This window comes from Leptopilina boulardi, unplaced genomic scaffold (assembly GCF_019393585.1).
Source record: "Leptopilina boulardi isolate dan_hultmark-lab unplaced genomic scaffold, ZJU_Lbou_2.1 LbouV2_310, whole genome shotgun sequence".
Taxonomy (NCBI): domain Eukaryota; kingdom Metazoa; phylum Arthropoda; class Insecta; order Hymenoptera; family Figitidae; genus Leptopilina; species Leptopilina boulardi.
The window spans coordinates 2,028,529-2,049,868 of record NW_026137875.1 but is presented as its reverse complement, the minus strand read 5'-3'; the positions used below and the strand labels follow the sequence as shown (position 1 = coordinate 2,049,868).

The 21,340-nt window shown below is 32.4% G+C and overlaps 1 protein-coding gene across 1 annotated transcript; it reads right to left on the bottom strand.

Annotated features, from left to right (window-relative positions):
- Positions 1-9,396: 9,396 nt before the first annotated feature.
- LOC127283556 (uncharacterized) lies at positions 9,397-18,268 on the bottom strand. Its single transcript, XM_051308513.1, has 2 exons — positions 17,762-18,268; positions 9,397-10,682 (listed from the first exon to the last, which is right to left on the bottom strand). Exon 2 carries the CDS (start codon positions 10,656-10,658, stop codon positions 9,819-9,821), a length of 840 nt encoding a protein of 279 aa, XP_051164470.1. The 5' UTR covers positions 10,659-10,682; positions 17,762-18,268; the 3' UTR covers positions 9,397-9,818.
- Between the last annotated feature and the right edge of the window lie 3,072 nt (positions 18,269-21,340).

The following is a 21,340-nucleotide window of genomic DNA, read 5'->3' as shown; positions in this document are numbered from 1 at the left end:
GGGTTAAATGACATTTAGGTGGTAATAGGTGTCTTCCTCTACTCTTTTTTGGCTGTCAATTTTTTTCTACACTTTTAGTTGTATTTTGTGCAAGAAATTGCAATAAAATCGTCTGCCTAAGAAAAATTCAATTAGTTTGGGAACTTTTTTATAATTTTGGATTTATGGGTTAAATGACATTTAGGTGGTAATAGGTGTCTTCCTCTACTCTTTTTTGGCTGTCAATTTTTTTCTACACTTTTATTTGTATTTTGTGCAAGAAAATGCATTAAAATCGTCTGCCTAAGAAAAATTCAATTATTTTGGGAAATTTTTTATAATTTTGGATTTATGGGTTAAATGACATTTAGGTGGTAATAGGTGTCTTCCTCTACTCTTTTTTGGCTGTCAATTTTTTTCTACACTTTTAGTTGTATTTTGTGCAAGAAAATGCATTAAAATCGTCTGCCTAAGAAAAATTAAATTATTTTGGGAACTTTTTTATAATTTTGGATTTATGGGTTAAATGACATTTAGGTGGTAATAGGTGTCTTCCTCTACTCTTTTTTGGCTGTCAATTTTTTTCTACACTTTTTGGTGTATTTTGTGTAAGAAATTGCAATAAAATCGTCTGCCTAAGAAAAATTCAATTAGTTTGGGAACTTTTTTATAATTTTGGATTTATGGGTTAAATGACATTTAGGTGGTAATAGGTGTCTTCCTCTACTCTTTTTTGGCTGTCAATTTTTTTCTACACTTTTAGGTGTATTTTGTGCAAGAAAATGCATTAAAATCGTCTGCCTAAGAAAAATTCAATTAGTTTGGGAACTTTTTTATAATTTTGGATTTATGGGTTAAATGACATTTAGGTGGTAATAGGTGTCTTCCTCTACTCGTATTTGGCTGTCAATTTTTTTCTACACTTTTTGGTGTATTTTGTGCAAGAAATTGCAATAAAATCGTCTGCCTAAGAAAAATTCAATTAGTTTGGGAACTTTTTTATAATTTTGGATTTATGGGTTAAATGACATTTAGGTGGTAATAGGTGTCTTCCTCTACTCTTTTTTGGCTGTCAATTTTTTTCTACACTTTTAGGTGTATTTTGTGCAAGAAAATGCATTAAAATCGTCTGCCTAAAAAAAATTCAATTATTTTGGGAAATTTTTTATAATTTTGGATTTATGGGTTAAATGACATTTAGGTGGTAATAGGTGTCTTCCTCTACTCTTTTTTGGCTGTCAATTTTTTTCTACACTTTTAGGTGTATTTTGTGCAAGAAAATGCATTAAAATCGTCTGCCTAAAAAAAATTAAATTATTTTGGGAACTTTTTTATAATTTTGGATTTATGGGTTAAATGACATTTAGGTGGTAATAGGTGTCTTCCTCTACTCTTTTTTGGCTGTCAATTTTTTTCTACACTTTTATTTGTATTTTGTGCAAGAAAATGCATTAAAATCGTCTGCCTAAGAAAAATTAAATTATTTTGGGAACTTTTTTATAATTTTTGGTTTATGGGTTAAATGACATTTAGGTGGTAATAGGTGTCTTCCTCTACTCTTTTTTGGCTGTCAATTTTTTTCTACACTTTTATTTGTATTTTGTGCAAGAAAATGCATTAAAATCGTCTGCCTAAGAAAAATTAAATTATTTTGGGAACTTTTTTATAATTTTGGATTTATGGGTTAAATGACATTTAGGTGGTAATAGGTGTCTTCCTCTACTCTTTTTTGGCTGTCAATTTTTTTCTACACTTTTAGTTGTATTTTGTGCAAGAAAATGCATTAAAATCGTCTGCCTAAGAAAAATTAAATTATTTTGGGAACTTTTTTATAATTTTGGATTTATGGGTTAAATGACATTTAGGTGGTAATAGGTGTCTTCCTCTACTCTTTTTTGGCTGTCAATTTTTTTCTACACTTTTAGTTGTATTTTGTGCAAGAAATTGCAATAAAATCGTCTGCCTAAGAAAAATTCAATTAGTTTGGGAACTTTTTTATAATTTTGGATTTATGGGTTAAATGACATTTAGGTGGTAATAGGTGTCTTCCTCTACTCTTTTTTGGCTGTCAATTTTTTTCTACACTTTTATTTGTATTTTGTGCAAGAAAATGCATTAAAATCGTCTGCCTAAGAAAAATTCAATTATTTTGGGAAATTTTTTATAATTTTGGATTTATGGGTTAAATGACATTTAGGTGGTAATAGGTGTCTTCCTCTACTCTTTTTTGGCTGTCAATTTTTTTCTACACTTTTAGTTGTATTTTGTGCAAGAAAATGCATTAAAATCGTCTGCCTAAGAAAAATTAAATTATTTTGGGAACTTTTTTATAATTTTGGATTTATGGGTTAAATGACATTTAGGTGGTAATAGGTGTCTTCCTCTACTCTTTTTTGGCTGTCAATTTTTTTCTACACTTTTTGGTGTATTTTGTGTAAGAAATTGCAATAAAATCGTCTGCCTAAGAAAAATTCAATTAGTTTGGGAACTTTTTTATAATTTTGGATTTATGGGTTAAATGACATTTAGGTGGTAATAGGTGTCTTCCTCTACTCTTTTTTAGCTGTCAATTTTTTTCTACACTTTTAGGTGTATTTTGTGCAAGAAAATGCATTAAAATCGTCTGCCTAAGAAAAATTCAATTAGTTTGGGAACTTTTTTATAATTTTGGATTTATGGGTTAAATGACATTTAGGTGGTAATAGGTGTCTTCCTCTACTCGTATTTGGCTGTCAATTTTTTTCTACACTTTTTGGTGTATTTTGTGCAAGAAATTGCAATAAAATCGTCTGCCTAAGAAAAATTCAATTAGTTTGGGAACTTTTTTATAATTTTGGATTTATGGGTTAAATGACATTTAGGTGGTAATAGGTGTCTTCCTCTACTCTTTTTTGGCTGTCAATTTTTTTCTACACTTTTAGGTGTATTTTGTGCAAGAAAATGCATTAAAATCGTCTGCCTAAAAAAAATTCAATTATTTTGGGAAATTTTTTATAATTTTGGATTTATGGGTTAAATGACATTTAGGTGGTAATAGGTGTCTTCCTCTACTCTTTTTTGGCTGTCAATTTTTTTCTACACTTTTAGGTGTATTTTGTGCAAGAAAATGCATTAAAATCGTCTGCCTAAAAAAAATTAAATTATTTTGGGAACTTTTTTATAATTTTGGATTTATGGGTTAAATGACATTTAGGTGGTAATAGGTGTCTTCCTCTACTCTTTTTTGGCTGTCAATTTTTTTCTACACTTTTATTTGTATTTTGTGCAAGAAAATGCATTAAAATCGTCTGCCTAAGAAAAATTAAATTATTTTGGGAACTTTTTTATAATTTTTGGTTTATGGGTTAAATGACATTTAGGTGGTAATAGGTGTCTTCCTCTACTCTTTTTTGGCTGTCAATTTTTTTCTACACTTTTAGGTGTATTTTGTGCAAGAAAATGCATTAAAATCGTCTGCCTAAGAAAAATTCAATTAGTTTGGGAACTTTTTTATAATTTTGGATTTATGGGTTAAATGACATTTAGGTGGTAATAGGTGTCTTCCTCTACTCTTTTTTGGCTGTCAATTTTTTTCTACACTTTTAGGTGTATTTTGTGCAAGAAAATGCATTAAAATCGTCTGCCTAAGAAAAATTCAATTAGTTTGGGAACTTTTTTATAATTTTGGATTTATGGGTTAAATGACATTTAGGTGGTAATAGGTGTCTTCCTCTACTCTTTTTTGGCTGTCAATTTTTTTCTACACTTTTTGGTGTATTTTGTGCAAGAAATTGCAATAAAATCGTCTGCCTAAGAAAAATTCAATTAGTTTGGGAACTTTTTTATAATTTTGGATTTATGGGTTAAATGACATTTAGGTGGTAATAGGTGTCTTCCTCTACTCTTTTTTGGCTGTCAATTTTTTTCTACACTTTTAGGTGTATTTTGTGCAAGAAAATGCAATAAAATAGTCCGCCTAAGAAAAATTGAATTATATTAGGAACTTTTTTTTAATTTTGGTTTTTTTGGTAAAATGATTATTAGGTAGTAATAGGTTTCTTCCTCTACTCGTATTTGGCTGTCAATTTTTTTCTACACTTTTAGGTGTGTTTTGTGCATGAAAATGCAATAAAATAGTCCGCCTAAGAAAAATTGAATTATATTGGGAACTTTTTTTTAATTTTGGTTTTTTTGGTAAAATGACTTTTAGGTGGTAATAGGTGTCTTCCTCTACTCGGATTTGGCTGTCGATTTTTTTCAACACTTTTAGGTGTATTTTGTGCAAGAATATGCAATAAAATCGTCTGCCTAAGAAAAATTCAATTAGTTTGGGAACTTTTTGATAATTTTGGATTTATGGGTTAAATGACATTTAGGTGGTAATAGGTGTCTTCCTCTACTCTTTTTTGGCTGTCAATTTTTTTCTACACTTTTAGGTGTATTTTGTGCAAGAAAATGCATTAAAATCGTCTGCCTAAAAAAAATTCAATTATTTTGGGAAATTTTTTATAATTTTGGATTTATGGGTTAAATGACATTTAGGTGGTAATAGGTGTCTTCCTCTACTCTTTTTTGGCTGTCAATTTTTTTCTACACTTTTAGGTGTATTTTGTGCAAGAAAATGCATTAAAATCGTCTGCCTAAAAAAAATTCAATTATTTTGGGAACTTTTTTATAATTTTGGATTTATGGGTTAAATGACATTTAGGTGGTAATAGGTGTCTTCCTCTACTCTTTTTTGGCTGTCAATTTTTTTCTACACTTTTTGGTGTATTTTGTGTAAGAAATTGCAATAAAATCGTCTGCCTAAGAAAAATTCAATTAGTTTGGGAACTTTTTTATAATTTTGGATTTATGGGTTAAATGACATTTAGGTGGTAATAGGTGTCTTCCTCTACTCTTTTTTGGCTGTCAATTTTTTTCTACACTTTTAGGTGTATTTTGTGCAAGAAAATGCAATAAAATAGTCCGCCTAAGAAAAATTGAATTATATTGGGAACTTTTTTTTAATTTTGGTTTTTTTGGTAAAATGATTTTTAGGTAGTAATAGGTTTCTTCCTCTACTCGTATTTGGCTGTCAATTTTTTTCTACACTTTTAGGTGTGTTTTGTGCATGAAAATGCAATAAAATAGTCCGCCTAAGAAAAATTGAATTATATTGGGAACTTTTTTTTAATTTTGGTTTTTTTGGTAAAATGACTTTTAGGTGGTAATAGGTGTCTTCCTCTACTCGGATTTGGCTGTCGATTTTTTTCTACACTTTTAGTTGTATTTTGTGCAAGAAAATGCATTAAAATCGTCTGCCTAAGAAAAATTAAATTATTTTGGGAACTTTTTTATAATTTTGGATTTATGGGTTTAATGACATTAAGGTGGTAATAGGTGTCTTCCTCTACTCTTTTTTGGCTGTCAATTTTTTTCTACACTTTTAGTTGTATTTTGTGCAAGAAAATGCATTAAAATCGTCTGCCTAAAAAAAATTAAATTATTTTGGGAACTTTTTTATAATTTTGGATTTATGGGTTAAATGACATTTAGGTGGTAATAGGTGTCTTCCTCTACTCTTTTTTGGCTGTCAATTTTTTTCTACACTTTTAGGTGTATTTTGTGCAAGAAAATGCATTAAAATCGTCTGCCTAAGAAAAATTCAATTAGTTTGGGAACTTTTTTATAATTTTGGATTTATGGGTTAAATGACATTTAGGTGGTAATAGGTGTCTTCCTCTACTCTTTTTTGGCTGTCAATTTTTTTCTACACTTTTAGGTGTATTTTGTGCAAGAAAATGCATTAGAATCGTCTGCCTGAGAAAAATTAAATTATTTTGGAAATTTTTTTATAATTTTGGATTTATGGGTTAAATGACATTTAGGTGGTAATAGGTGTCTTCCTCTACTCTTTTTTGGCTGTCAATTTTTTTCTACACTTTTAGGTGTATTTTGTGCAAGAAAATGCATTAAAATCGTCTGCCTAAAAAAAATTCAATTATTTTGGGAACTTTTTTATAATTTTGGATTTATGGGTTAAATGACATTTAGGTGGTAATAGGTGTCTTCCTCTACTCTTTTTTGGCTGTCAATTTTTTTCTACACTTTTAGGTGTATTTTGTGCAAGAAAATGCAATAAAATAGTCCGCCTAAGAAAAATTGAATTATATTAGGAACTTTTTTATAATTTTGGTTTTTTTGGTAAAATGATTTTTAGGTAGTGTGAAGTAGGAAATAAATGATCGGTAATCCTCAAATTTACTTCTCGCGATTCCTATGCCAAATTAGGAATAAATGCGTTCACCTTCGGTACCTCGATCGAGAATATAATCGGTATCTAATTTTTTAAATAAATAATAATAAAAGAAAACTCTACAGCAAACTTTACCAAATGTTGGGCGCCAGACTCACCGATGAGTCAACGTCAGCAAAACCAACAATATTAAAATCGTACATAACTCAAAAGCTTCAAAAGAAATTTATCAAAAAAAAATTAGATAATAATGTTTAACATCTCGATCTCAATAAACCGGTACCCAAATTATTATTATTACTAGCTCGCGGTTATTAATTAAAACAAGGGGAAGTGGGTCTGTGTTGAGAGTTTTTCATGAGGTACAAAAGAAATAATTCATGATTCCAATAATGCAATTTAACAACTTTATATTATCAATGGCGTCTCTCAGTGTAGTTGTAAATTTTACAAAAAAAAAAATGTGAATATTTAATTATCGACAGAATTTAATAATTTTTGTTTAACAATTTTACCTCAATAATTATTTTTACTCACTAATTTTCTATCGATATCGCGATACAAGAAAATTGAAAAGTCTAGCTTATCTTAACGATAACTCGAAAATAACTTGACCTCTAAGATTATTTCGCGACATAACGTTATATTATGAAATACGAATTTAACAAATTATACAAAATCAAAAAAAAAAATCTTGCTCAAGCATGATTAATAATAAAAAAAAATTTATGATTATAATCATAAGGAAATCATCTTTGTCGAAGTGTCGCATAAACGATATTAAAATAATTCTAATTTTTAAATAACTTGAGAAAAATAACGCGAAATTCGATAATAACGACCATTCGACAATATATAGAATCCATATTCCAATTTCGATAATTTTACTTTATATTCGAGTTATAATATAATGAATAAGTGGAATATGCATTCTAAAAAAAATTAATTATAGAGAGAGAACTACATGTCGACTTACAGAAAAGTTACAATAAAATCCAAATATTTGATTTCCTCGTCTCAGGTTCCTCTATTTTCTCGCTACGGTATCGGCAGATCTCTCGGCTTGGCTCTATATCTCGACGTGACAATCGTGTAGACGGTATTCTTCGACGATACAAAATTTGGAACCAGTCTCTATCGCTATCGCCAAGCTAATGTGCCTCGTGTTCGAGAGTGCCGGCGGCGTCGGGCCTTTTCTAACCTAATCTGATAATCCGGCGCGCGAACACTCATACTTCTTCTACGCAACGGCGCGAAACACATTCAAATTCAAAATTAAACGAAATATTAAATCATACCTTCACAGCTGATATTTTACAATAATATTTCTTGTATGATTACGAGTTATAGATCACTATTTTAATAGTGTAAAATACGTAAACAATTAATGCTATAATAAAAATAACAATAATAATTAATAATCAATATCGCATGAAATCGATTCTATATCGCAATAGTAGTCTAAATTTTTACTAAATATTAAAAATGAATCAATCGAACCAAAAAAAAATATAATAAAGAAAATACTAAAAGAGTTCAAATATTTAAATAACTCAAATAATTTTAATTAACGCTAATAAATTCCGAATAACGTATTAGAATTCAACTCTAATCTGTTAAAAAAAAAATAAGAAAGAAATAGTTATCATAAATATCGCTAAAATGATAAAGAAAAATATAAGAAATAAAATAAACAAAATTTAATTAATTACTACAATACGCAATATCTTCTTGTGTATCCTTGGAGTATTCTTGGTGCATTCTTGGTGCAATCGTTATTGAAATCGCCCTCGCTATGGTATCGTACATCTGTTTTCGTCTGTAAGTAGATTATTAATCTTGGAAAATGTTAAGAAAAATTTATACCTTTTTACCGCTAATGATTCCATAATATTTTCGATGATCGTTACGTCAGTTTTCACGATTTCTCGTACATATCCTGACCAAAATCACGCAGATCCAAATGGTGATAGTCATTGCCTTAATACAAAGTCTGGATCTCAATTAGACTATCATCGGTGAAATGGAAAGAAATTCTCATATAATGCCAATTCGGACGGTACTTCTCGTCATCCAGCATCCGTCCTCGAAATTAGTAGTGTCGCTCCTCATTGACGACAATAATTCAAAATTGACCAATTTCGGTGGATTTCATCGCTCCTCATCGTCGATAGATCCAAAACGAAAATTGGATAAATGAAACAGCCGCACCTCATCGTCGACTGATCAAAGGTTAAAACAAAAACAAAGCAAAAGAAAAACAAAATTGAACTGGTCGCTCCTCATTGTCGGCCAAGTTCCGATATATGGTCCAATAGCGTATGTTGTGGTTAACTTCTCAATTCCAGATGGTTCTAAGACGATAAAAGATTTTTCTACAACAGTATTTCGGTAACCATTCCTAGCGAAGTTATTTCCAATGAAACTGCACCAGAATGATGAAGTCGGATTAGTTCTCATCTATATGGGTTTGAGAACATCTCCTTGTCCGTGGATCCATCAGTAGTCTCGTAGTCCATTGCAGATCATCGTTATCGCACGCAATGAATACATAAAAAAAAATAAAAATAAAACGGCAGTATACAAAATTATTTTTCTATCCCTAAAGTTAATGCGGTCGAGATCGAGTTATGGAGTAGAGGAACGTGAATACGTGTTCTCCCAGTAAGACAATTTAATTATTCTTTATTTTTACTTTATAATTTAATAATTTTAGTGACGGGTCAAAAATGTCACGTCACAACTCCACCTTCCTTCAATTGTAAGGAGGTATTATTCCGACGCAACAACAAAAAAAAATTTTGTCATGTAATATACAAAATTATAGAATTGAAAGAAAACCCAATAATATAAATCAAAAATAACCCATCAATAAGTCGACAGCTCATTCTCAATCTTCAATATTTGTCTGAACGCTCATTTCCATTATCGATCTTCGACACGCAAGAAAATTAATAACTTCACCATAAATGAAAATGATAATAGCAACAAAATAAACAAAATCATAATTTAGCAAAAAAAATTAATATTCAATCATCAACCAAAATAATGATAGGGTTAAAAAAAAATTAATGATAATAAATTTTTTTTTTTGTCTGCGAGAAATCGACAAAACTTGATTATTACAAACCTTTATTAACAAATATATACATTAATACAATATTCTCAATCGTTGCATCAATGATAATAAAAGAGGAAATAATTATTAGTCTGCAGCCTTCTTTGGCGCTGTTGTCAAATTCTGAGATCATTATAACAGTCGTCAATCGACTTTCTTCTTTTATACTGGAAATATATATTGAATCAAACAAGATAGATTAGTTACTTAGTACGATATCAGGGAACGATCATATTTCTATAAACGAAAACAGTATCTTTAAACTAAAATAAACGAAAATTATAAATGTTATTACTCACGACGTAATTAATCTGATCGATAATAGTGATTCGTAAATAACGTGATAATTAAACGATATTTGTAGAAACGAAAAGAAATTGTATGTAATAGTAACAACACGAAATAAGAAAAATTTAAATACGATATCCAAAAAAAAATATTATTGCATTAACGAGACGAAATTAACGATCGGAGTTGGTAGAATAAATTTTATAAACTTTGGCTTCAATATTCTCTGTGTCTTCGAATGTAGTGGACTCCTTCTATTAATTGTTTACCATCACAATTAGGGCAATCAGCAGTTATGAATCCTTCGTAACTGCAGTGGTAACAAAAAATACGATCGAAGGGTTGATCACAATCGGCATATTTGTGCAACATGGAACTACAATTCCAACAACCATTTTTGCGTGGAACTCTAACATGACTAGTGGAGGGATCTTCGATGTTGATTTTGTGATTTTCTGGATGTTCTTCAGGTGGAAAAAGTTCTTGGCCAGAATTTGACCCTTGTGCGTTACCAGATCCTTCATTCAAAAAGTCGATAGGGCAAGTCTGAGTACTCGCATCACTTAGTTCACGTTCATGACATTTGCAAGGTATTGGGTGCGTTGGTTCTGCGGAGACATCTAATTCTAACTCGTTTTCTTCTGGAATGACTTCATTGACCTTAGGTAAATCTGGTAACAATCCAGGAACACCAGCATCTTCGGGAACTAGATCTATATATTCGGGTTTCGGTTGCGGAAATTGCGTTAGCGAAATCAATAGTCCTGGAAATTTGTGGTTGATAGTCTTCACTATATCAAAATAATTGATACCATCTTCCATAATCCACTCATTTTCTGGTTTCTTGGAAGCAATTGAGTTAGCGAGTTCTTCCTGTAATTTCTCTATTTTCGAATCCATTCTATCGCCTATGATATCCAATCTATTAACGGTTTGAGCTACGGCCCTCGTTGCGTTTCGAGCTACATGTACTTCGTTATATAATCGTTCTAGTAACAATTTCATCTCGGATTTTGGGCTCTCAAGGGGTAAAACTTGATCGTTACTTTCCGCCATATCGTTATCGCAACTCGACTTTTCCTGTAAACGAAATAGTAGTTATAATATGTCTTAATTAATTTTTATACAATTTAATATCTTCAATATGGATTTTGCAAATTTTAGCGCCATCTAAGTCGCTTATCTCATAGACTAAGGGAGAAAGAACTTTGGTTATCTCAAAGGGACCATTAAATTTCGGACATAATTTTGCGGCGATATTTTTCTCTTTATTCGATAATTGGCGATTGCGCGCAAGAACTAAGTCACCCAAGTGATATTGAGCTTCTTTACGTCTAAGATTATATCTCTTAGATTGACTTACGAAGGCATCGTCCAGATTTTGTATTACCCAATCTTTAATGATTTGTAATTTTCGCATTCTTTCGTTCCAAATTTCATGTGATTGTGTTTCCACCTCATTAACGTTTTCGACTCTACTTCGTAAGAAATTAATAGACTTTGGTTCACGCCCTAAATTTAAAAATGCAGGGGTGGTTTTTATGCTAGTATGAAATGCGGTATTATATGCAAATCTAAATTCTGGCAAATTTTCGTCCCAAGATCGATGATCCTTTTTAACAAAAGAAATAATCATCGTTTTGAGTACCCTATTTACTCTCTCTACAGGGTTCGCCTGTGGATGGTAGGGGGGAGTAGTTGAGTGGTAGATGTTATATTCTTCCGCCATATGACGAATTGTACTATTAATAAATTCTGTACCGTTATCCGTTAATATGACGCGAGGGGCACCCCAACGATTTAATATCAGTTCTCTAAATAATTCTTTGATTTTCTTACCGTTTGCCGATCTGAGGGGAGCACACTCGACCCATTTTGTAAAAAGATCTTGCATGACTAATATATATTGGTATTGTGCTTTGCTGCGGGGAAGTGGACCAATAATGTCGGCGGCGACAACGGTCCAAGGTTCCTCAATGACTCGTTGGCCCATTAATCCAGGAGGAGTTAATTGGTCAACTTTACAAGTTTGACATATTTCGCAACTTCGCACATACGATACCACATCTCGATAACAGTTTGGCCAATAATAACTTTTGGCAATTCGAGCATGTGTTTTCTGCACACCTAAATGACCTGATTGTGGGTTATCGTGTGATTCCGATATTATGGTCGGTACTTGGTCTTCACTCGGAACTAGCTTCCACGCATCGAGATCTTTGTCTAATGATTCCAAATAGGGATCAGAGCGGTAATGATAAAGTCTTTTATCGATAATACGCCAAAGTGGAAATCTGTCCGGATATTCGGTTACTGATAAATATCGTCTTACGTACCAAGATAGTTTCGGGTCTTGAACGAAGTTTAGACGGTCGGTAGTCTCGTGTAAGCGGGATAGCGCATCGGGCACAAAATGATTAGATCCTTTACGGTAAACGATTTCGTAATCGTATTCGAGTAACGCTAAGGCCCATCGAGCTAACCTACCTGTCGGATTTTTCAAATTACTTAACCATCTTAGGCTGCTGTGATCGGTCACGACAGTGAAATGGTACCCTTCTAAATATGCCCTGAATTTTTGTATGGCCCATATCACGGCTAGGCACTCTTTCTCCGTGACCGAATACTTTTGTTCAGCTTCTGTCATTACTCTACTGGCGTACGCGATAACATATTCTATACCGTTAATTTTCTGTACTAAGACGGCTCCTATACCGGAATTACTTGCGTCTGTCTGTAATTCAAATTTTTCGTTGAAATCTGGGCACGCTAATACGGGAGATTCGGCTAGAAAATTTTTCAAGATATTGAATGATTCTTTTTGTTCTTTTTCCCATGACCATTTTACGTTCTTTTTAAGTAATGTAGTTAGAGGTGCTGCTACAGTGGCGAAATTAGGTACAAATCGTCTATACCATGATGCCATGCCTAAAAATCTACGTAACTGTTTTATATTACGTGGTGGTGGATATTGTATAACAGGTTCGATTTTCTCGGGATCAATCTGTAAACCGTTTTCATCGACGAGATAACCTAAATAGCGAACTTGAGTGCAACAAAATTCACATTTTTCCGGACTAAGCTTGAGACCTGCCTCTTTGATTTTATCGAGTACCTTTTTGAGCCAAACCAGATGCTCTTCAAACGTTTTCGTGACGATAATAATGTCGTCTAAATACGCAAAAACGTTTGGTTCCATCTCAGGGCCTATTAGACGATCTAATAAACGTTGGAACGTAGCTGGCGCATTCGTCAACCCAAAGGGCATTCTTTTAAATTGAAATAACCCTCGTCCTGGGACGGTAAAGGCGGTTTTCTCTCTACTATCGCGATGTAATGGGATTTGTAAAAATCCCTTATGCATATCTAATTTCGAAATATAACGTGCGTGACGCAATTTATCAAGAATAGAATTCATCTGCGGTAAAGGATAAGCATCCTTTTTTGTGACGCTATTTACCTTTCTAAAATCAAGACATACGCGATAGCTACCGTCGGGTTTCCTGATCATTATTATCGGAGACGACCATTCAGCATTAGATGGTTCTACTACATCATCCTTTATCATATCGTCGAGTTCCTTATTCATTTCTTCAAGGACCTTCGGGGAAACGATATAATACTTTTGTTTTATTGCTGGATGTGTTCCGACATCTATTACATGTTCCGTTAAGCTAGTCAGTCCAAGTTTGTCAGTCGGTTTCGGTAGTTCACGTTTGAGAAAATTGGATAATGTGTCTGCTTGTTCTTTAGTCAATTCTCGTATTCCAAAACATACGTCATCTATGTCGTCTTCATATTCAAACTCGTATCGCAATTTGGAATTGTGTTGAAAATACCAAGTTCTTTTATCGAATTCGGATACTATTTGAAAGGCTCGTAGAAAATCTAATCCTACGATTAAATGATAGGGTAAACTATCTAATACTCTAGCATTTATACTTCTGGATTCACCTTTTAATTGAATCGGTAATGAAACTTCTTTAGAAACAAGTTCTACGTCACCATTAGCAAACTGTACTTTTCCGGTACTATTTTTAACATTCAATTCGAATTCTTTAAGCAACTCTATTCCTTTAGTACCGATAAACGTTCGCGAAGCTCCACTGTCTACTAGAGCTTTGAATGGTATACCATGTATAAGTATCGTAACGAAAAGTAGGGATTCAATTCGATTCAACATGATAACGTTATATGATAATTCAGAGGTATTAAGTTTACCGTAAGATTTAAAATGTAGTTTTTCTATATCTATATCGAGTTTTTCTGCCGCGACCTTTCCGTCGAAATTATTTGTTTTGACATTATCATTGAAATTTTGTGATTCTATATGATTGGGGTTTGTTATAGGGTATGGAGTCGTTATAGCCCCATTCAACGGCTCCGATTTTGGTTTTCCGCGCATTTTGGACATTTGGGACGTGTAACTCCTTTATTACCACAACCGTAACAAAAGAAAGTACGAGGTAAAGTACATGCCTGATGTCTATGTCCCTCGCCATCGCAATTCCAACAAATTATAATGTTAGGCAATGACTGTGTTAATTTCGATTCATCGGGTGAGTCAATATTTTTTAAAGTGTTCAATGGAGGGCTAATTGGAGGAACGTCATTATCTCTTTGTTGTTTGTGATTTTTCTTAGTATTTTTATCGTTATTCTTACTTTCTTTAGAACTTTGTTTTTGGTTTCTTTCTGTGGTAAGAAAAGCTTGCTCGATGTCTTCTTCGTCTGTCAGTTCGTATAGGGCGTGTACATTTTCTTTCTTTCTAGTAGTAGTGCGGTTGCGACTATCGCGGTATGCTAAGTCTGGTAGAAGGGATCTCTCCGGAGTGGGGGGTGGGCGGTACGATCTCGCTACTCGATAGGTTTTCTCGGCGGCTATCGCTATATCTTCTAATTCGTTACGCGAAAATATTTCGTGCCTACGAACTTGTATTTGCAATCGAGGAAGTAGATTTCGATGTGCATAACTGACCTCTTCTGCTTCCGATAATGGGGGACTAATGCGATCAATTAATGACCACATGCACGTAAGGTAGTCTGCGACTCTTTCATTTTCGCCCTGTGTCCTACGATATATCTCCTGCCGCAATTCGAACTGAAAGTCGGGATCCGCAAAACGATTTCTAAAAGCGCGAGTGAAGTCGTTAAATGTTCTCCACTGGTGTAATTTTCCCCGATACCAATTGAGGGCAACTCCCGATAAGAAGAAAGGTAAAATTTGTAGAAGGTCTTCACCTCTTATAGGAAAGAAGCAACGTCCTTCTTCAATTCTACGGAGAAACGATTCTGCATCTTCTTGGCTTGAACCAGAAAATCGTACTCCCCACTTTCGCATAGTCTCATATGCAGTAGCGGTGGTTGTACCATATCTGCGTGATCTATCGCGAGGAAGATCTTCATAGTCAAGATAGTCATTACGTGAACTATATCGTGTATCGGAAGGGTTTCGATAATAATTATACGCATTATTATTATTATGATATTGTTCATCATTTCGCGATGGTCTATCGTGATGTCTTTCTCGTGTGTCTCGAGATATATTTTCAAAGCGATTAAAGTGTGAATCGTTTACATCTCGTGACATATATCGAGGGTTTCTATCGCGATTTTCAGGGTATTCATTTTCTCGTCGCGAAGTTTCATAATAATTGTTTTCGCGTTGCGTGTTTTCGGTGAACCGTACGCGACTATTCTCTCTAAATTCTTGTATATTATTAGGTGCGTAATTATCGAATGGTTCGAAATTTTCGTATATACGGGTTCTATTTGAATAATAATCCTGAGCTCGGTTTCGTCTCTCAGAAACATTGTTTCGAGCGTTGTCGCGTTCTATTTCCTGAGAATTTCTTTCGGATGGACTAAATTCGGGAAGGTTAGGATTTAATCGACGGTTGACGGGCCTCATTCCCAAGGATAATCTATCGAGATCTCGCGTTAAAGGCGTTTCAGAACGTCTATTTGCTTCATCGCGAATTAAAGTATTTATTTCGTTAGCCTGCTGTGTTACTCGTCGTGGTATGGTGCCAGTATCAGCGTGTAGTGACGGGTTGGTGGGAGCGGCGAGTGGTAGGGATTGAGTAGGAATGGCTTGAAGAGAGTTGGTAGTGGGAGGGAGTCCGTCGTTACCTAGTACACGTGTACTCTCTGGTGGCATCTCCCCACCAGCGGCTTGTTCGAATAATCTACTATTATTCTGTAATTCTTGATAATCGCGATCTGCAAAATTTTGGCTAAATGCATCTTGGATATTCTCATGGTTTGACAGGTTAACTACTGTGTTCGAAGGGTTCCCGGAATTATTTGTCTCTCCTATGGTAATTAAATCATCCCGATTAGCACTGCTAACTCCAGAATCATTTAAAGTAATTTTCTGCATTTCAAATTTTAATAATCGCTCACGGAGGACGGGAACAATTCCACTAATGGATAGGCTTCGATTTTCCAATTCGTAAGTGAGGTCTTCTTTTCTCATGGAATAGACCCAAGTACGAAGAGTTTTGGGGGTCAGAGTGGGACACATTGTTTTTAAACTTGTTTTTATATTGTATATAAAATTTATTTATTAATTTTATTTTATTTTAATTTAATTTATTTTAAACAATAATATTAAGGAGAGTCGATTGTCGGTGATTATGACTGATTGACATTGTTTTTCAATCAATGATTATCACATTTGACCAACATAATTGATCTCAAATTTGTAAAACATATATATATAGAAATTTTCAGACAAATAATTTTATTTTAATCAAATATTCTTAAATCAAATTTCGTGATTTTATTTCAACACAATATTGTTATTTTTATTCTGCTGAAGCAAGATTTGATTGGTGAAAACAGTGACTCATAATATTTTTCGAGACTCTGTTTTCTAGCTAGTAGCAAGTAAACACGAACAATAAAGTCATACGTATAATCGAATATAATCTATCTGTCGAAATAAAATTCTGATTAATAAATTTTATTTAATTCGATATTATTAATTAATTTGCATAATAACAAATTAATGCAATTTTAAAAGATATATAATTTTATTTAAAATTACACATTAAAACTATAATTTTCAAATTTCAAATAAAACAAAATGAAACAACTCTCAACAGAACTCTTATTTATTTTTGGCAATGCCCCACGTTGGGCGCCATTTGTGAAGTAGGAAATAAATGATCGGTAATCCTCAAATTTACTTCTCGCGATTCCTATGCCAAATTAGGAATAAATGCGTTCACCTTCGGTACCTCGATCGAGAATATAATCGGTATCTAATTTTTTAAATAAATAATAATAAAAGAAAACTCTACAGCAAACTTTACCAAATGTTGGGCGCCAGACTCACCGATGAGTCAACGTCAGCAAAACCAACAATATTAAAATCGTACATAACTCAAAAGCTTCAAAAGAAATTTATCAAAAAAAAAATTAGATAATAATGTTTAACATCTCGATCTCAATAAACCGGTACCCAAATTATTATTATTACTAGCTCGCGGTTATTAATTAAAACAAGGGGAAGTGGGTCTGTGTTGAGAGTTTTTCATGAGGTACAAAAGAAATAATTCATGATTCCAATAATGCAATTTAACAACTTTATATTATCAATGGCGTCTCTCAGTGTAGTTGTAAATTTTACAAAAAAAAAAATGTGAATATTTAATTATCGACAGAATTTAATAATTTTTGTTTAACAATTTTACCTCAATAATTATTTTTACTCACTAATTTTCTATCGATATCGCGATACAAGAAAATTGAAAAGTCTAGCTTATCTTAACGATAACTCGAAAATAACTTGACCTCTAAGAATATTTCGCGACATAACGTTATATTATGAAATACGAATTTAACAAATTATACAAAATCAAAAAAAAAATCTTGCTCAAGCATGATTAATAATAAAAAAAAATTTATGATTATAATCATAAGGAAATCATCTTTGTCGAAGTGTCGCATAAACGATATTAAAATAATTCTAATTTTTAAATAACTTGAGAAAAATAACGCGAAATTCGATAATAACGACCATTCGACAATATATAGAATCCATATTCCAATTTCGATAATTTTACTTTATATTCGAGTTATAATATAATGAATAAGTGGAATATGCATTCTAAAAAAAATTAATTATAGAGAGAGAACTACATGTCGACTTACAGAAAAGTTACAATAAAATCCAAATATTTGATTTCCTCGTCTCAGGTTCCTCTATTTTCTCGCTACGGTATCGGCAGATCTCTCGGCTTGGCTCTATATCTCGACGTGACAATCGTGTAGACGGTATTCTTCGACGATACAAAATTTGGAACCAGTCTCTATCGCTATCGCCAAGCTAATGTGCCTCGTGTTCGAGAGTGCCGGCGGCGTCGGGCCTTTTCTAACCTAATCTGATAATCCGGCGCGCGAACACTCATACTTCTTCTACGCAACGGCGCGAAACACATTCAAATTCAAAATTAAACGAAATATTAAATCATACCTTCACAGCTGATATTTTACAATAATATTTCTTGTATGATTACGAGTTATAGATCACTATTTTAATAGTGTAAAATACGTAAACAATTAATGCTATAATAAAAATAACAATAATAATTAATAATCAATATCGCATGAAATCGATTCTATATCGCAATAGTAGTCTAAATTTTTACTAAATATTAAAAATGAATCAATCGAACCAAAAAAAAATATAATAAAGAAAATACTAAAAGAGTTCAAATATTTAAATAACTCAAATAATTTTAATTAACGCTAATAAATTCCGAATAACGTATTAGAATTCAACTCTAATCTGTTAAAAAAAAAATAAGAAAGAAATAGTTATCATAAATATCGCTAAAATGATAAAGAAAAATATAAGAAATAAAATAAACAAAATTTAATTAATTACTACAATACGCAATATCTTCTTGTGTATCCTTGGAGTATTCTTGGTGCATTCTTGGTGCAATCGTTATTGAAATCGCCCTCGCTATGGTATCGTACATCTGTTTTCGTCTGTAAGTAGATTATTAATCTTGGAAAATGTTAAGAAAAATTTATACCTTTTTACCGCTAATGATTCCATAATATTTTCGATGATCGTTACGTCAGTTTTCACGATTTCTCGTACATATCCTGACCAAAATCACGCAGATCCAAATGGTGATAGTCATTGCCTTAATACAAAGTCTGGATCTCAATTAGACTATCATCGGTGAAATGGAAAGAAATTCTCATATAATGCCAATTCGGACGGTACTTCTCGTCATCCAGCATCCGTCCTCGAAATTAGTAGTGTCGCTCCTCATTGACGACAATAATTCAAAATTGACCAATTTCGGTGGATTTCATCGCTCCTCATCGTCGATAGATCCAAAACGAAAATTGGATAAATGAAACAGCCGCACCTCATCGTCGACTGATCAAAGGTTAAAACAAAAACAAAGCAAAAGAAAAACAAAATTGAACTGGTCGCTCCTCATTGTCGGCCAAGTTCCGATATATGGTCCAATAGCGTATGTTGTGGTTAACTTCTCAATTCCAGATGGTTCTAAGACGATAAAAGATTTTTCTACAACAGTATTTCGGTAACCATTCCTAGCGAAGTTATTTCCAATGAAACTGCACCAGAATGATGAAGTCGGATTAGTTCTCATCTATATGGGTTTGAGAACATCTCCTTGTCCGTGGATCCATCAGTAGTCTCGTAGTCCATTGCAGATCATCGTTATCGCACGCAATGAATACATAAAAAAAAATAAAAATAAAACGGCAGTATACAAAATTATTTTTCTATCCCTAAAGTTAATGCGGTCGAGATCGAGTTATGGAGTAGAGGAACGTGAATACGTGTTCTCCCAGTAAGACAATTTAATTATTCTTTATTTTTACTTTATAATTTAATAATTTTAGTGACGGGTCAAAAATGTCACGTCACAGTAGTAATAGGTTTCTTCCTCTACTCGTATTTGGCTGTCAATTTTTTTCTACACTTTTAGTTTTGTTTTGTGCATGAAAATGCAATAAAATAGTCCGCCTAAGAAAAATTGAATTATATTGGGAACTTTTTTTTAATTTTGGTTTTTTTGGTAAAATGACTTTTAGGTGGTAATAGGTGTCTTCCTCTACTCGGATTTGGCTGTCGATTTTTTTCAACACTTTTAGGTGTATTTTGTGCAAGAATATGCATTAAAATCGTCTGCCTAAAAAAAATTAAATTATTTTGGGAACTTTTTTATAATTTTGGATTTATGGGTTAAATGACATTTAGGTGGTAATAGGTGTCTTCCTCTACTCTTTTTTGGCTGTCAATTTTTTTCTACACTTTTAGGTGTATTTTGTGCAAGAAAATGCATTAGAATCGTCTGCCTGAGAAAAATTAAATTATTTTGGAAATTTTTTTATAATTTTGGATTTATGGGTTTAATGACATTTAGGTGGTAATAGGTGTCTTCCTCTACTCTTTTTTGGCTGTCAATTTTTTTCTACACTTTTAGGTGTATTTTGTGCAAGAATATGCATTAAAATCGTCTGCCTAAAAAAAATTCAATTATTTTGGGAACTTTTTTATAATTTTGGATTTATGGGTTAAATGACATTTAGGTGGTAATAGGTGTCTTCCTCTACTCTTTTTTGGCTGTCAATTTTTTTCTACACTTTTAGGTGTATTTTGTGCAAGAAAATGCATTAAAATCGTCTGCCTAAGAAAAATTAAATTATTTTGGGAACTTTTTTATAATTTTTGGTTTATGGGTTAAATGACATTTAGGTGGTAATAGGTGTCTTCCTCTACTCTTTTTTGGCTGTCAATTTTTTTCTACACTTTTAGGTGTATTTTGTGCAAGAAAATGCATTAAAATCGTCTGCCTAAAAAAAATTCAATTATTTTGGGAACTTTTTTATAATTTTGGATTTATGGGTTAAATGACATTTAGGTGGTAATAGGTGTCTTCCTCTACTCTTTTTTGGCTGTCAATTTTTTTCTACACTTTTAGGTGTATTTTGTGCAAGAAAATGCATTAAAATCGTCTGCCTAAAAAAAATTCAATTATTTTGGGAACTTTTTTATAATTTTGGATTTATGGGTTAAATGACATTTAGGTGGTAATAGGTGTCTTCCTCTACTCTTTTTTGGCTGTCAATTTTTTTCTACACTTTTTGGTGTATTTTGTGTAAGAAATTGCAATAAAATCGTCTGCCTAAGAAAAATTCAATTAGTTTGGGAACTTTTTTATAATTTTGGATTTATGGGTTAAATGACATTTAGGTGGTAATAGGTGTCTTCCTCTACTCTTTTTTGGCTGTCAATTTTTTTCTACACTTTTAGGTGTATTTTGTGCAAGAAAATGCAATAAAATAGTCCGCCTAAGAAAAATTGAATTATATTGGGAACTTTTTTTTAATTTTGGTTTTTTTGGTAAAATGATTTTTAGGTAGTAATAGGTTTCTTCCTCTACTCGTATTTGGCTGTCAATTTTTTTCTACACTTTTAGGTGTGTTTTGTGCATGAAAATGCAATAAAATAGTCCGCCTAAGAAAAATTGAATTATATTGGGAACTTTTTTTTAATTTTGGTTTTTTTGGTAAAATGACTTTTAGGTGGTAATAGGTGTCTTCCTCTACTCGGATTTGGCTGTCGATTTTTTTCTACACTTTTAGTTGTATTTTGTGCAAGAAAATGCATTAAAATCGTCTGCCTAAGAAAAATTAAATTATTTTGGGAACTTTTTTATAATTTTGGATTTATGGGTT

Excerpts from the sequence above, each read along its gene's own strand:
- LOC127283556 (XM_051308513.1), bottom strand. The coding sequence starts at position 10,658 with ATGGCGGAAAGTAACGATCAAGTTTTACCCCTTGAGAGCCCAAAATCC.